The 17,092-nt window shown below is 44.1% G+C and overlaps 2 protein-coding genes across 4 annotated transcripts in view; one reads left to right on the top strand and one right to left on the bottom strand.

Annotated features, from left to right (window-relative positions):
- Positions 1–6,770, bottom strand: part of RAB3IP (RAB3A interacting protein) — a 176,618-nt gene extending 169,848 nt beyond the window's left edge. The window contains exons 1-3 of one of the 3 annotated variants that reach the window (XM_060025216.1): positions 6,481–6,770; positions 5,767–5,978; positions 1,444–1,527 (exon numbers count right to left, since the gene is read on the bottom strand). In XM_060025216.1, the coding sequence (XP_059881199.1) occupies positions 1,444–1,527; positions 5,767–5,813 (131 nt within the window). In that variant the 5' untranslated portion in view covers positions 5,814–5,978; positions 6,481–6,770. Of the gene's footprint in view, positions 1–1,443; positions 1,528–5,766; positions 5,986–6,480 lie in introns of those variants that run through there. The other 2 variants (XM_060025214.1, XM_060025217.1) reach the window with 2 other exon arrangements.
- Positions 6,771–11,400: 4,630 nt separating this feature from the next.
- LRRC10 (leucine rich repeat containing 10) lies at positions 11,401–16,010 on the top strand. The gene has a single exon (XM_060025210.1). The coding sequence runs from the start codon at positions 11,473–11,475 to the stop codon at positions 12,310–12,312; it is 840 nt and encodes a 279-aa protein (XP_059881193.1). The 5' UTR covers positions 11,401–11,472; the 3' UTR covers positions 12,313–16,010.
- Positions 16,011–17,092: the final 1,082 nt, after the last annotated feature.

Below are 17,092 nucleotides of genomic sequence, written 5' to 3'. Positions count from 1 at the left end.
GGAAGGGAGGCATAAGACATTGTACATAAGGAGGACATAAGACTATTCAAACAATAGCATCTTGCCAACATTTCAAAGAATACCATTTAAGGCCGATAAAGGGATTTTTTTTTTTTTTTTTTTTGCTGTAAGGAAGCAAATATCTGCTTGAGAGACCGTAGGATTAATTTATGTTTTAATCATCATGGTGGGAGGAGTTGGGAGAGTAGATAGCGAACCAAAAGGATGTAGAGTTGGCCCGGTCAGTTTTAGGTCTTCCCAACACCAAACCAGGAAGCCAGGTAGGGCCCAGGAATTGAGAGAAACAGCCCCAGAGCTGGCTCAGGGCTCAGCTCACTTGGGCATCTATTAGAACTCCTCAGAATAAACATAACCCAACAGCTAATAATAACATTAATAATAAGAGGATAATAATATTAACCCTTTTCAAGCATCTCCTGTGTGCAAAATACTTTAAACACATTATTGTATTGACTTGGGGACAATCCCATGCTGTAGGTGTTATTATTCCAATTTTGCAGGTAAGTGAACTAAGGCTCAGAGAATTTGTTTACCTTCTGCCCACTGAATGGTAGACCTGATATGCAAACTCAAATTTTTCTGACTCCAAACCCTATACATCTTCTTTTCATTTGTCATGCTGGCCCCCCTAACTGTCTCGGAGGGGGTTACACAAAAGGAGACTGGGTCAAGCTCTTTGCCATTTTAACTTAGTATCCAGAATTTAAACTGAAGCAAAAACAACGATGTTTTTCTAAGCACAGTCCCCACTCCATTTACCCCACACTTCCCTGCATTTGCAGCTGAGTGATACATGTCTGATGACTCCAAAGTGATGCAGTGGGAAGTCCCTGTTGCCAAGCTTGATGGGGACCTTACGGACCACCTGGTCCAACCCTCTTGTCTCCAGATGAGGGAAAGAAGAGCAAGAAGTTCAACAACTTGCCCAAGGCCATAGAGTAATGCAAACACAGATCTGCAGAGTCCAAGTCTGGAGCCCCTCCCGCAGTATCAACCCCATCCCATCAATACGATCCTAACTGACCAGGACTCAGACTAAGCCCTCCCGTCTCAAAGACACCTGAGATGGAGCAATATTGAGCCCATGCCACTGTTCCTTCCAAAAGTAAATGGGAGAGGGAAGTCCCTGGTGGTCCAGTGGTTAGGACTCCGCACTTTCCCCACTGAGGGCCTGGGTTCGATCCCTGGTCGGGCCAAAAAAACACCTTTTTTTAATTAAAGAAAGAAACTCTCCAACAAGAGAAAAACACAGCCTCTGGGGAGTCCAGGTTGGTTTGTGGCCTTTCAGAGCCAGATGTCTCCAGATCCCCAATCTACTCACATAATATAGTCTTGTAATCACATAACTGCTCTTCTGTCATTCTCTCCTATAAATAGACTTCCTGAGGGAAGCATCACAGATGTCTACAAGCAAAAACTTACGGTTGGTGGCCTTCCATGAACTCCTCCAAGGTCCCTGCTTCTCCAAGATGATGTCTGCTGGACTTAATTTGGATCAAAGAAATCCTGAAAAGATAGAGAAGGATGAGTGAGCTCGTGGTGTCAGTCCCACCCTGTTTCAGCTCATCTCTTTCAACATCAACTCAGCAGTGTGTGGAGGATGGTAGGTGTCAGTCATGGAGAGACGATGTCACAGCCTCCAGCTGCGCCAAGCTTCCCTTAGCTCTCCATGCCATGATGACCTTAAAGACACCAGAGCCACCAGGACCAGTTTCATTGTCCTTGTTCAGTGGTTGCTTGCAACGCACCAGGCTTTTTGATAGCTCACTGGTTCCCAAAGTTATGAGCTTGTTCCATCAATCCTAGAAGGTTCTACATTGGCAGTAGTTTTAACCATGTGGCTAGAGCTGACCACAAACTTGGGCAAATACTGACATGCCTTAAAGATGTGAGGTGGTATCAACCAAGTATTGATAAGAAAGTTTGCAGTCGGAGGGGGAAAAGTTGACATGTATTAAGCTTCTGTGTTCCAGGTATTTACTGTCATTTAATCTCCACCATGATATTAATATCATCTCCAGTTGATAAATGTAGAAAGACTTTCAAAGAGGTTCAGCAAGTTCCCCAAGGCCAGAAAGACAGGAAACGGTCGAACTAAAATTCCAAACCTAACTGCCAACCCACACACACCAGACGTCCCCATGGCAGGCAATGCTGGTTTCCTACCTAACCTCTCCTTTCTTTCTTGTTGACAGAATGCTGGTTGCATTGAGGCAGCAGTGTGCCCAGCTCCAGGTGGCCCCAGAGTTTAGTAGCATCTACCATCCTCTGAAATCACCTCTAGCTACTGGACGGACGCTTGAGCTGCAGCTCAGAATCCGTTTCCTCAGAAACCATCTTACACACAATAGTCAGTAAGACTGCCATCACTGCATCACCAGCACACTTCTGTTCTGTGGGTTAAGACAACCCTTAGAGATTAACCTGGGATATCACCATTTATAGCATAATTTCTACTGGAAAATGCATTAAAAGATCTATACACCTGCTACTCTCCTACCCCCCATTCCCCGAGAAAACAAAACACAGCTTCCAAGAGACTTCGTGATTCCTTTATAAGGTTTAAGTTAATTCAAATTTCACAGGTCCAAACCCAAAGCTGCTTTCCTATTACCAGCCCTTTACTTATCAGGAAGATCTAGGAGTATCAAAAATGCCAAAGGACATTCCTGAAAATATACTTAAATATGGGGTATTTCTAGTCAATCTTACCTCTCTTTATTAAATTGAAAGAAAATCTTCCCTACAACTGAAAAAAAAATGTATTCTAGTCAAGAAGATGAAATACTAGCTGTTGTACCCATTTTCCAGTTACAGTGATGCATTTCCCTGCAAGAAAACTTCCGGCTTTAGGATAACCCAGGGTAACCTTGGCACTATTGACATTTTGGGCCAGATAACTCTTTGCTGTGGGTGCTGTCCTGTGCATTGGAGAATGTTTAGCAGGGTCCTTGGCCTCTACCTGTCAGATGCCAGGAGCACTCTCTCAGCTGTGACAACCAGAACTGTCTTCAGACATCGCCAGCTGTCTCCTGAAGGGCAAGCCCACCACTAGTTAAAAACCACTGGCAAAGGCTGATAAACTAGAAGGACCTATTTACTCAAAGGGCTGCACTAAACCTTATAGAGCCAGGAAACATGCCAATGAAGTAAGAAGGACTGAGCCATGTTCTGATAGCAAATCCTACTCCGTAAAGCAGGGGGCAGATGGTCACTGAAATGGCCTTAGGCTGTAATCACGAGTAAGGCCCGTTCGTTATCCAGGGCCGTCAAGAAACACAGCTTCAGAGAGCGTATCCCTCATTGCTGGTTCGTAGGGATTGAGTCCCCTCAAGGTCCATCTTCCTGGCTTTGGTTCCTTTCACTCACACACAGGCTATAAAAAGGCTGCCTTTCCTACTTCTGTTCATTTCCCCCTGGCTCTCCACCCGTGAGTTGTGAATCGAGTTGATGGAACTCCTTCAGGGTTCGTGTTTCACTTCACTGCTCACTTCTGAAGCCCCCTTTCTCAGAATAATTGTCTTAGCTCAGCAATGCTACTGAACAGGTTCCAGCAGTTCCACATTGAGTGAGAATCTAATCAACTTCACAGAGTACTTTGGGAGACTTCTCTGGAATCCAGCTGTGGGCAAGTCCACAGAGCAGGCACATTTCATAGTGGTAGGCTGAACTCTCAGGGGAAATCTTCGTCTTCATCCCAGCATTGTGCTCTAGGAAAGCACAAAATTGGAGTTTATCCTACAGGTTGCCAAGCAAATATGAGCTCCTTTCCAGGTTTTTCCAACCCTGTGTATATCTTGTTAACTATTCTCAATAAATTCTGAGTCTTTCTCAGAGCCACTCTCTTTTACCTCAGTGATCATCGCTGGTAGGGAAAGAAATCTATGGATTCATAAATATATTAAGTCATTGGCTACCAGCAATTTGAGTTTACATTATCAAACTGAGAGTAATACATTACTTATTCTTTCATTCAAATGCTCCAGGAAGGCAGGGAATTCTGTCCTTATTTGTTGAGTAAATTAATGCCCACTTCGTTTGAGGTGCTGTCGTTAGTGCTAAGCATTCAACAGTGAATAGGATTGGCACAAGCCCTGCCTTCAGGCAGGTCTCCTGCAGCAAGAGAACTAAGAAGTAGGGCTTCCCTGGTGGCGCCGTGGTTGAGAGTCCGCCTGCCGATGCAGGGTACACGGGTTCGTGCTCCGGTCCGGGAGGATCCCACATGCCGCGGAGCAGCTAGGCCCGTGAGCCATGGCTGCTGAGCCTGCGCCCGCGTACCACAAAAAAAAAAAAAAAAAAAAGAGAACTAAGAAGTAAATAAAACAATCACAAATTGTGGTAAGAGCTAAGTGGAGAGAAACTGGGGAGTGGAAGCAGCCAGCTCAAATAAGGTGGTCAGGGAGATCCTCTTTGAGGAAATACCCATTAAGCTGAGACCTGAAGAACAGGAGCTGGCCTGAAAAGATTTTCAAGGGAACACACACACATACACACACACACACACTACATACATGCAAACCACATATATACATACACATATAAATACACATACACACTTGGCAGGGATGCACACATACACACACCTATACATACATGTGCAATACATTCATACATACATACCCACATAAATACACACACATACAGATATGCACACATACACACACACAAACATACACCCTTTGGTTCAAGGGAACCTGCAGCCCTCACCCCAAATGTTATCTTTAAAAACCCTTCCCTGAAAGTCATCGGGGAGTTCGGGTCTTTTGAGCATGAACTGCCCATTCTCCTTGCTTGGTCCTGCAGTAAGCACTTACGTTTCTTCACCACAACTTGGTGTCAGTAGGTTGGCTTTGCTGCAGGGAGGGCAAGCGGACCGAAGTTCAGTTCGGTAACAAGGGCAGGACAAACCCAGACAGCAGAAAAAATCCACTAGAAAGGGTTAAATGATTTCAACTCCCACAGGCGGAGCCTCAGTGGGAAGGGGTCTCCGGGACTGCCCTTCTGCTCTGTCAGTAAGAAGGATGGGATCCTTTCTGCCTTGGAAACCGGCTTTCTGGGGAATCCTGGTGTTGAAATCCAGTGGAAGGAGAGGGGAGGGAGAACAGGGCTCCTGGAAAGGGGAACCATCTGCAGAGCAACAAGAACCACACAAGCAATGGGATATTCAGATCTGCCTGGTATTTTCGGTCTGGGCTGCCCCCCAGGAAGTGCCCAAATGAGGTTTCCCATCTGCTTTGGGTCTTTACTGTGCAAATTGAGAAAATGCAATCTGGAGACAGCCCTCAAAGGGCTGCTGACAGCTGTTTGGGGGAGAAAAAGAATGGCTACAAAGAGAGCGAGGAGAAAGTGAGACAGGACAGCCTGCCAGGGAGTGGGAATAGGAAAACGGCGGGGAGCTGGGGCAGGGTGGCCACACCATCTCCCGTAGCCCCTGGAACAGTATGGAGGCAGTGCTCAGGGAGAGCGCCTCGGTGGGAGATGGAGGAGGGAAAGGCAGGCAGAGGGAGTCTTAAGAAGAAATGCTGGGCATCGTGAAAGTGATCTGTCCTCTGTCAGTTTCCCAAGTGACTATGATAAAGATTTAAATTGGGTTTCATTATTTTGGGATGCTGTATGACTTTTTTTTTTTGATGCAACACCATGTAAAAACAGGGTCCCAGGTTACCTTGGCTTTATTGTGTAAGCATACAATTGCCTCTCATCAGATACTTAGTCTATCCATTCCGGTAATTCACATACACTTACCAAGTGCCAACTGTGTGTCTGTCCTGTTCAAGATGCTGGGCAAACATTCCCAGAAGTCTTCCAAAACCCCAGCTCTACTTCAGCTGACAGGGGGTCGCTAAGCCACGCACTCGCTCAGGTTGTAGGCAGCTTGTAGGCAGAGGACACATTTGCAGCTCACTCACGCTTCAATGAGCCCAGCACAGTGTCTTAAGAAAGCACAGCAATAATACCTGCTCATGGTTAGTAAGTCAGATGCTGTGCTAATTACTTTAAGTACATTATCTTATTTAATCCTCGCAGTAACTCAATGAGGTGGAGCCCAAGGTGATTCCCATTTCTCCTCATGGGAATTCTCCTCATTCCCAAGATGAGGAGACCAAGGCACAGAAACTTTGCCCAAAGCCCCCAAACTAATAAATACCAGAGTCCAGGTTCAAACTGTACAAGGTCTCTTTAATGCCAAAACCTTTTTGCTTTTAATACTAAACTGTACTGCCATCTCATAAACCATAATAAGATAGTAAAAGTCAGAATTAATCATAAATCTAAATTATAGATTATAGTAATATGAAATCTTTTCTTTTTTCCTTTTAAGTACATAACAGAACCAGGCTAACAAAATGCTACCTAGTAGGAGTCCTGTTTTGATAGATTGCTTTCATTTCATTTCAATAAACGTTTACTAGTAACTGATGGAAATAGTTCTTACCCATTAATGTTTAATTGACATACCATTTTCCCCAAGTAGTATTGTCATCTGCTGATACAGCTGTCATACTGAATGTTCCTGGATTCTTTTGAAGGCCTTAAGATTATAATGCTTCCATTCAGTCTTTTAACATTACACAATTGTTTAGGAAACTAGCCATGTTCCAGCTCTGGGAAATCCACATATATTCCATATTAAGTAAGTCTGCTTTAATAAACTGCTCTAATAGTCCTGTAGATATAGGAAGAAAAATTAACTGTGCAAGGTCAGACAGCCACGGGAGGGTCAGAGTTAAAACTACAGGCTAGTTGTGATGGGTATCTGTGATTCTTTTCGGCTGTCAGTATACAACTCACCTTCCTGTGTTTGGGGAATTTCTCACCTTAGGAATCTTGGTGGTGGAAAAAGGCCACCCCCCATCACAAAATCCAAAACCTCAACCTTAGCCTCCCTTACGTTAGGGTGTGCATGTGGCCAGTGAGATCTCTCCATCAGATTCAACTGCCAGTGATGCAAAGAAGCAGGGCCTATGAAAAATCCCTTCGGGGGGTCAGGGGGAACGTGGCTACATTCAGGTTTAGGGGCAGCGTTCAGCACCAGGGAGTCAAAGGGAGAAGCAGAGGGGCTGAGCCCAGGGGTGCCAGTTCTGCACTGAGTTAGGACATCCAAGCCAGGTTCCTCAGGGCACCCAGGGAGTCTGTGAGCATCCTAACACCTTGTCATAAATTCCTGTTCACTGAATCATCCAAAGATGTTTTTTTTTATTGCATTGCAATTAAGAACCCTAATACTAGAACTGAACCTGGTAGCATCCGAAGACCCGACATCACTTAGTTCTAGACAAAATTTTTGTGCAGACACCCCAGTGGAGGAGTCTGGAGTCAAAACCAACAGGTGCCCATGGTCAGGCAGGAGTCTAGGCTTGGTTTCAGGCTTGAGGAGGATAAGCTTGCTTCTGGATCACTCTTCTTGAAGGCCCAGGACTCTGGCAGTGGACACCCTTCTCAGCATCCGGCACCATGGTCCCCATGAATTTTAACAAAGGAAAAGCCAGCTGTACCTCAAAGCTAATTACTGGAACACAATTCACTTTATGTTTTCTGTTTTCAAGAGTTTTCTGGATGTCTCTTGCAACATGGATTGTCTTCTCATTGGGATGTGTATATCTGTGCACGAGAGTGTGTTCTCCTTTTGATATAGGCTGTTCTTCTAGGGGCCACTTTGCTAATTTTATACCAGCTTATCATGGGTGCTGAATCCAGTAGAGTGTAGTGAAGATCAGCCATATTCTTCCTATCTCACACACACTCCTTGCGTATTCCTACCCCAAGCCCTGGAGAGCAGCTTGGGCAGATCCTACAGCTTTCTTGACACTTTCAGATAGTTAAAAGTTTAGTCAAGTCTACCTCAACATTTTAACATCTCATCCAATTTCAAACTTATTTCTGCCCAGCTGAGGCCTGGCCTGTGGCTTGAGGACCGACAAAGAGAAAGGAGTTGGCACTGGAGGTAGGATACACAGTCTTTTCTTTTACTCCCTAGGCTCCCCCTCCCCTCCCCTCCCCCTAGATCCCCTGGGGGTTGGGTCCAGCAGGAGAGAGAGGTGATTTCCTTCACTCCAGATGCACAGTTTTAGTTCTCCTTTGGTGGAAACTGGCCTTCTGTCATGGCAGATATTCAAATGCTGGCTGGTTCCTGGAGGTTCTTTTGGGACCCTCCACCCTCCCCTGGCACAGCAATGCACCCTCCTGCCAGCGGCTCACAGAACTCCGGGAAACACTTAGGTTTACCAGTTTGTTAAAGAATATGATAAAGGATATAGATGAAAAATCAGATGAAAAGAAACATTGAGCGAGGTCTGGAAGGGTCCTGAACACAGGATCCTCTGTTCCCGTGGCATTGGGGTGTGTTATCCTCCCAGTGTGGATGTGTTCACCCACTTGGAAGTTCCCGGAGCCCCCTAGTACTGGGATTTTATGAGACTTCCCTCACGTAGGCATGAACCATCATTAACTCTATTTCCAGCCCCTCTGCCTTCTCTGGAGGATGGCGGAGCGGGAATGAACATTCCAAGCTTCTAATCATGACTTGGTCTTTCCAGTGACCAGCCCCTATCCAGTAGTCACCCGGGAGCCCACCCCGAGTTGCTCATTAGAACAAATATGATCCTAGTGTTCTTATCACTTAGGAATTTACAAGGGTTTTAGGAGAGCTGTGTCTGGATGGGTTCAAAGACCAAATATTAGAACAAGGGATGTTCCTAGTGGTCTTATCACACAGGAAATCACAAGGGTTTTACGAGCTCTGTACCAGGAAACAGGGGTAGAAACCAATATATATATTTTCTATTATCTCACAAGTGCCTACATTTTAGGGTTGTAAGAATTAAGTGAGCTAATAATACTGTAAGCAGCACACAAGTGTTAGAGTTAACTCTCTGAAGATACTGTAGTAAAATTAGTTAAGAATTTCCTCTGCTCTGTCCATCGTTTTTGTTTGATTTCTTTTACTCTGCTTATTTCAATCTCCACCTCTCACGGAGGCAGCTTGTCTCATGTGTGGTTATCCTTAGCCACCTGCTCATATTTAGGGGTTGGCATTAAAGTGCTGAGTGGAAGTGTGTGTGAGGGTAGTTTGTCAACTGGTGTGACCTAACTCCACTCTGATAGAACTGTATACTCTGTGAGATCAGGATCCTATCTATCTTGTTAGCCACCAGATTCCCTGCATCTAGAACACAACAGGTGCTCAATAGATATTTGATGTTATTCTTAAACCTCTCTAAGCCTCAGTTTTCTCATCTGAAAATTTAGGATAAAAAATATTTACCTGGCAGGAGTTTTGAGAAAAGACAGTGTATGTAAAGCACAAGTTCAGTGCTTAGCACTTAGTTATAAATAATAATGGGTAGCAATCATTATTATTGTTATCATTTTTAGGGACATCAGGGCAGCAGCTTCATGACCATTTGTGGTCACCACTGACCATGCTAAATATAGAGCCAAAGCACAGTACCTGTTGAGAGGCTAGTTATTACAGGACAAATCAGCAAAGCAAAGAGAGGGCTTAAGATAAGCCCTTGACGTTTAATGTTTAGAAAGTCCAAGGACACTGGCTTTAGTCATGACTGAGAAGAAAGAAGGTGGGTAGTGATGCCGCACTGCCAAATAGCTCTGTAGAATGGTCATTCACATGGAATGCTCCTGTATTGCTCTGTTCAGTCTATTATAAGCAATTTAGCAGTAAAGGCACTGGAGGAGGCTAAATGGTGCATGAAGCCTTCCCCTCAAACCTGGCACTCTATCCAGACAGCAGGCAGGCTGCTAGAAATGGAAACCCATTTCTTCTGGAAATGGAAACAATCCGTTTCTTTTGGAATAGAGTTTTTGAAAGTAATATATGTATATAGTTAAAAAAAAAATCAAACAATACAAGAGGGTGTAAATGGAAGAGTCAGCATTCCTATCACCCCCAAACCTTCAGGCAGATTTCCCAGAGATAATCACTGTTTTGTCTTACAGATACTTTTAGGCATATGCAAGAATATGTGTATTTTTCCCCAGATGGAATGGTAAAAAGAGTTCTGAAACTTGTTTTTTTGCCCTTTATTTATCCTTAATATCTTTGCACATCAGTATATAAGGATTTATCTCCTTATTTTTAACAACTACTCTATTCATTAAGATAAGTTAAGAGATAAGCCCCCAGATCTCCACGCTTAACACAATTGAAGTTTCTCATTTACCTCAATCCAACTGGTGGTAGTGTGTGTGGGAGGGGAGGTGTTCTGACCCTAGCACTTATTCAGATCCAGGATACCCAGGACTTCAACATATGACTTCCACGTACTTGGTGGCTTCTAAGGTCACCCTGGGTATTAGATGGGGAAAGTGTGTGGAGGAAGGTGAGGTTTGTTCTAAATGAACCAGGCCTAGAAATGTTTTATACCACTTCTGCTCACTTTCCTTTGGCCAGAACTAGCCTGACTGCCCTAGACTAGTACTAGGAAATGTCCCAGATGGACAGCTTCTTCCCACAGTAACTCAGCTCCATGGAAGGAAGCTCAAACCTTTGAGGCAGTGAGCCACATCCCAGACAGACACATTGTAGGAATACACCCTCATTTACTTAAGCTTTAGAAGGCTGATTTTCCTCTTCTCTTTCTTGTTTTTCTACTTGTCTTTTGTCAAAGGCAAATTTTTTTAAGTGTAGAAAACTACTAACTGGTAAGAATGAAGAAATAAGAAAACGGACACTTGTGGAGCGTATACACTCGTTCAGATCTGGTGGGGTTAGGGGGGAGACACTACCAATGAAAAGCCTTTAAAGAATGCATATCTTTGACCCAGTAACACTTCTAAGGACATTTCCTAAAGAAATTAGTGGATAACTGCTCACGCTGTATGTACAAGGATATTTATAATAGCGACACATTGTAAGCAACCTAGATGCCCAACAACAGACCTGTTTAAATTACAGTGTATCCATATAATGGAATGCTTTGCAGGTGTTTAAAATAATTGCATGGATACCTGCAAACATAAAAATATGTCCATATGTTCTGATAAAAAACAAGACTCCTAAACAGTGTATGTTTTTTTTAAACAAATTGATTATGTGTAGCAAAAGGCTGGAGGACATCTGTTAAATAAAACGTTTACAGTGTTTATCCCTGGTGGGTGTAACTATGGTTGTTCTCACTTTCTTCTTTTCCACCTTTATGTAATGTCTCAACGTTTTATCATTAGAAAAAACAGTGAAGCTATTTTTCGTTTGAAACAAACAAACAAAAAAATGTAGATAAAGAGGACTGGGGCTTAGGTGACTGAAAGCAAGTATGTGAGACCCCGCCTCCAGGACCCTGCCTGTCACCCAACACTCAAGTTGCTATCAGGAGCACTTCTCTCTGTTGCAGTGACTGGCTTCTGTCACGCAATCCCCAGGTTATAAAGAGAGGGGAGGACAGGCCTCAGGGCAGAGGCAGCAGCCCCAGGGTCGGCGGGCTGCGGCTTGCCATGGGGAACACCATCAGGGCCCTCGCGGCCTTCGTCCCGGCTGACCGCTGCCAGAACTACATGGTCAGAGACCTCCAGGAGATGCCGCTGGACAAGACAGTGGATCTGAGCGGGAACATGCTCCGTCGCTTCCCCGTGCACGTGTGCTCCTTCCAGCAGCTGGCCAAGCTCTACCTGAGTGACAATCGCCTCAACAGCCTGCCTCCGGAGCTGGGGCAGCTGCAAAATCTGCAGATCCTGGCCCTGGATTTCAACAACTTCAAGGCTCTGCCCCAGGTAGTATGTACCTTGAAACAGCTCTGCATCCTCTACCTGGGCAACAACAAACTCTGCGACCTCCCCGGTGAGCTGAGCCTGCTCCAGAATCTCCAGACCCTGTGGGTCGAGGCCAATTACCTCACCCAGCTGCCAGATGTGGTGTGTGAGCTGAGTCTCCTTAAGACTCTGCATGCTGGCTCCAACGCCCTGCGTCTGCTGCCAGGCCGGCTCCGGCGCCTCCGGGAGCTGAGGACCATCTGGCTCTCAGGCAACCTGCTGACAGACTTCCCCCCTGTGCTGCTTCACATGCCTTCCCTGGAGGTGATCGATGTGGACTGGAACAGCATCCGCTACTTCCCCAGCCTGGCCCACCTGTCAAGCCTGAAGCTGGTCATCTATGACCACAATCCTTGCAGGAATGCGCCCAAGGTGGCCAAAGGGGTGCGTCGCGTGGGAAGATGGGCAGAGGAGACCCCAGAGCCTGACCCCAGAAAAGCCAGGCGCTACGCACTGGCCAGGCAGGAAAGCCAGGAGGCACAAGTGCCTGCCCTGCCTCCTCTACTTCCGCCTAGCAACTCCTGAGAAGCTTCAGGTGTAGTTCAATGCCAAGGACCCAACTCCAGCATCTTCTGGAGACCTCTCCATTAGATGCAAAGGACTGCTGCAGGACAGGTGGGGCAGCTCTGCCAGTGGAAAATGGAATAGTCATATGAAATGCCTACCTCACACCAAGAAGAAAATACTCAAGGCCAACATCTCTCCCAGAAGAAATTGTGTGCTATAGGTGGCATGACAACTTCTTTGCAAGAAAATCACCCTCTGAGCAGGTATTTTGAAACACTTAAGAGCAAGAAAGGCTGGGACCCTTTGGCCTCCTCCAGTCTCCAGGAGTGGCTGGTCATGAGGCCAATGAGCCCCTCAAACAAGGTATTTGTTACAGAGCTCATCTAAAAGTTCAGAGGGCCTGTCTCCACCCCTTTGCAGGATGTATTTTCTTACTATGAATGACCATAATGGTAAGAAGACATTACCGATTCAGGCCACTTAAAAATGACATGTCTACCTAGTCAGTCCGATTCAGACTCTTCGTTGTTGCAAAGGCTCAAGATGAAGCTTTTCCCCTGAAATTTAGTGGCTGCTGAGAAGACACCCTGGCTGGGAATGCCCCCTGGTGGAATCCAGCTGCCACTTTAAAACTTGACAGTGGTTCATGCTGATTTCGCTCATTTTCCTTGACCCACCTGTAGACTGTCACGGGCAATGCTGAAAGTCATCTAGAAAACAGAATCTCTCCTTGGCTGTGAGGTCACATCAAAATCAAGCCTCGTTGTGAATGGCTGCCTCTGTGGAGCAGAGCCCTCCTGTTTACTCACATAATGAACCAGAATTGAATTGAATCTCTTGCCATGCAGGGCATTTCCAGAATCATATTAGGTTAAAAGTTGTAGGTGAGAAATCTGTTCACTTGCAACAACCATTTGGAAATTGGAATTGCAGGTTGTGGTATATATAGGAAGTGTCTGCCTCTTCAGCCTCAGTATCTCTGCCCTTGCTCTGGTTTGATTTTTGTAGATAAAATCTTTTGATGGTCGGTGTATAAACCTAGGTAGTCAGGCCGCTATTTCTCTGAAGGATGTTAATCATGACCTTTTCTTCTCCCCATGAATACATCAATTTTAAACAAACTGCTGTCAGTGGGTAGTTTAATAACACAATCCTTTATGTTCTTGAACCCTTTCAGTAGTCAAGGACACAAAAGTGTCATCTTAACTAAAACATACAGAATTTAGCTTTTAAAAAGTACTTTTGCCATAAAAGCATCTTAACCCAGCAAAGTTTGGTTCTAAAATGACATTATACAGCAGACTATTTTCATGTTTTCCTACCACAATTATTTCTTGCTAAACCTGAGGAAGAAAAAGTTTCATGGTTTCACATAATCTCTTCCTGTCACCACCTCGCAGTCTGTAGAGTATCTACAACCCATTGATCAGACTGCTAAAGGGTCCTTTTAATCACTAAATTGTCAAATACTTAACTCCTTTAATAATGAGTCCAGATTTCTATTAGACAGCTAGGATTCAGTCTATTTACTCACTCCTAATGACTGCAATTACACTATACTCAGTTGATACTAGAAACTTTCTGCCAACAAGACTGCCTCCTGAGCTGAATCACAGCTCATCCTTCACAATGGCTATGATTTTCTTTTGACCCTCTCTTCCCCCTCCTAAGATTACGGGGCCCACCTTTTCCAAGGAAGCCATAAGCTGTAGCTATTGACCTACAGAATTTTCATCTAATGAGCTAACTAGTCTGAAACAGATATCAAATTATAAACATTCTGACACAAAATTAAACTGTTTTGTTCTAAAATAATCAATACACAACAAATAAACACTTCTTAAACAACATGGTTAAGTGTTCACCATGAATTTTGCTGTCCAAGTTTTCACTATAGGATTTCAATCAATTTTATAAATTGACTACGTAAGTGCATATTTACATTTCCATAACCCTCTGATGTTTTCTTGAAATTCTAACGTAATTATAAACTTAAAAAGGGAAAAATGCTGAAGCACCAAAAGTTAACTTCTTTTATTTGGTGCACCACACGACCTGCGAAAATCTTAGTTCCCCAACCAGGGATTGAACGCGGGCCATGGCAGTGATAGTGCCGAGTCTTAACCACTGGACCACCAGGGAATCCCCAACATTTTTACTTTTAAAAGTTCTGAAACCCAAAGTGCATCAGAGGAAAATCTCTTCCAGAAGTTTATGTAGGATTTTAGCTTCCACAAATATGAATGATGCCGGGGCTTCCCTGGTGGCCCAGTGGTTGAGAATCTTCCTGCCAATGCAGGGGACACTGGTTCGAGCCCTGGTCTGGGAGGATCCCACATGCTGCGGAGCAACTAGACCCATGAGCCACAGCTACTGAGCGTGCGCGTCTGGAGCCTGTGGTCCGCAACGGGGGACTGCGACAGTGAGAGGCCTGCGCACCGCAATGAAGAGTGGACCCTGCTTGCCGCAACTAGAGAAAGCCCTCGCACAGAAACGAAGACCCAACACAGCCAAAAATAATAAAGAAGTGCTCCAATAATCTAAAGGAGTTTTATATATATATATATAAAAAAATGAATGATGCCAACTAAAATCTTTAACGTGGATTCTAAGGACATTCCCAAGGTTTTTGTCCTAAAACAATACTAAGTTTGCAATTTCACACTTGAAAAGTCAGCTTGTACTCTAAAAATCAACTACTCAACTTTAGCTAAAAGCCCATATCTTACACACAGTAATCTGGAGGCAGTGTACTACGATGGTTAAGAGCATGACGCTTCAAACTACCTGAGATCACATTCTACCTTTGTATATTTACTGGTCAGTTACCTACCTGTGTGCCTCAGTTTTCTCATCAGTAAGGTGGTAACAGTTTCTGTCTCTCAGGGCCCCGTTAGGTTTAAACAATTTACTGTGTATGAAGTGCATGGAACAGTGATTGGCAGGTGATGGCTAATGTTTACTTAACATGTTCTTTTACTAAGTGTTATACCATGGCAGTACAATACTTATATTTACCATACAATCAGTATAACTCCTTGTTTGAAGGAAAAAAATGTAAGTAGCAATTAAACAAAAAAAGCTTTTTCTCAGTAGAATTTTCAATATTATCTCCAGTCTTGAATATAAGAAATATAACTGCAAAGTGGTCAAACACTTCTGGTTTACATATACAGGAAAACACAGATAAGATTACCAAGGATTCATTTTTTTAAACATCTAAACGAATATACTTTGCCCTCTGCCTGTTATGCTAGAATTTGCAAAATCACCAAAGTACATGAAAATGTGAGACTATTCCTTGGCACTAAACCCATTCGTGTCATGAGGGCAAGAGACATGAGACTGAAGACACGGGTGTGTGTCTGCTAGATAATTTACTGCCTTTGCCACTGTAACAAAAAAGATACACCTTGTACTCTATCTTAGAAAGAATATTAATGCCATTAAAAAACAAGTTTACATGCTTTTCCCCCTTTCTGGACTGTCCACTTCTGAGAACACGAAACAGGTGATATTTATCTTTGAATCCCCAGTGGCTGGTATAACTCGACCACATTACTTGAATTTTGGAGATTTTTTTTTTTTTTTTTGCGATACGGGGGCCTCTCACTGTTGTGGCCTCTCCCGTTGAGGAGCACAGGCTCCAGACGCGCAGGCCCAGCGGCCACGGCTCACGGGCCCAGCCGCTCCGCGGCATGTGGAATCACCCCAGACCGGGGCACGAACCCGCGTCCCCCGCATTGGCAGGCGGACCCCCAACCACTGCGCCACCAGGGAAGCCCTGAATTTTGGAGATTTTATCCTGCACCAAGGCCACAGGACAGGGGGACACACTGACACTTACGGAGCACTACTGTAGGTCAGGCACTATCCTCAGGGTCTTGTGTAGATTTATTCATATAGTCTTTTCAATACCTCTTTGAAAGAGGTGTTATGTACCACTCAGAATTTTAAAATCTTTACTCTTTATTCATATTGGGAATCAACAACGTTCTACAATAATACTGTGATTAAAAAAAGGTTAAGTCCTCTTTACATTTCTGCTCTAGTAATACTCTAAAACACCAGAGTAGGTACAAGACAAGGCAGACTTCGGAAAAGAATTTCATACAAAGTATCCTATTGACTTCTATGAGTCACGGTCCTGACAAGAAAATGCATTCACCTCAAAGGATTTACAAAGAGACTTTTCACAAAGGAACTGTTACTAAACAGAATTAAGGGGAGAAAGATCAGGGTAATACAAGTGATTGTATTTGGCATGAGTCACAGCAGCCGCCAGCCCCACCCATAAGGCTGAGTGAAAGTGGGAACAGAAATGTTACCAAAATGCAGTAAGAGCTGAGTCATGAAAAGAGGGCTTGCCCAGAGAGCTATACTGGTAGGTCTCACAGGGATGCAGCCAATTCCAGAGACAAAGAGCAAAACCAGGAAGAAAATACCAATTCCCTCTCCCCAAATCCTACCAGTGCCTCCTGAATTAAACCACAGGAAACCAGTCCACAGGGAGCTGTGAGGCAGTTAGCAGGGATAAGTCCCATGGCCTCCAAGCAGGCAAAGAATGGATTCTGACTTGAGGAGAGTAAAAGAAAAACCAGCACACATATTATCCTTCTTCAAAGAAAAACAGAAGGCTACTGAAATGGATTTTAAAATTCTAAGCACTTAGACAATTTCTACACATTTAACTGTTAATGTACATTACAAAAATCTCCATTTCTATGTCACAAAATAATAACTTACTGCAAAAATAAAAACTTACTGCTTACATAACTGTTTCTGAGTTTAAAAAAAC

Source organism: Delphinus delphis, chromosome 11, assembly GCF_949987515.2.
Source record: "Delphinus delphis chromosome 11, mDelDel1.2, whole genome shotgun sequence".
NCBI lineage: Eukaryota > Metazoa > Chordata > Mammalia > Artiodactyla > Delphinidae > Delphinus > Delphinus delphis.
Note: the sequence above shows the minus strand (reverse complement) of the source record. Positions and strands in the feature narration are given on the sequence as shown.

What these genes read in the sequence shown, in the direction of transcription:
- LRRC10 (XM_060025210.1), top strand. Translation starts at nt 11,473, where the DNA reads ATGGGGAACACCATCAGGGCCCTCGCGGCCTTCGTCCCGGCTGACCGC.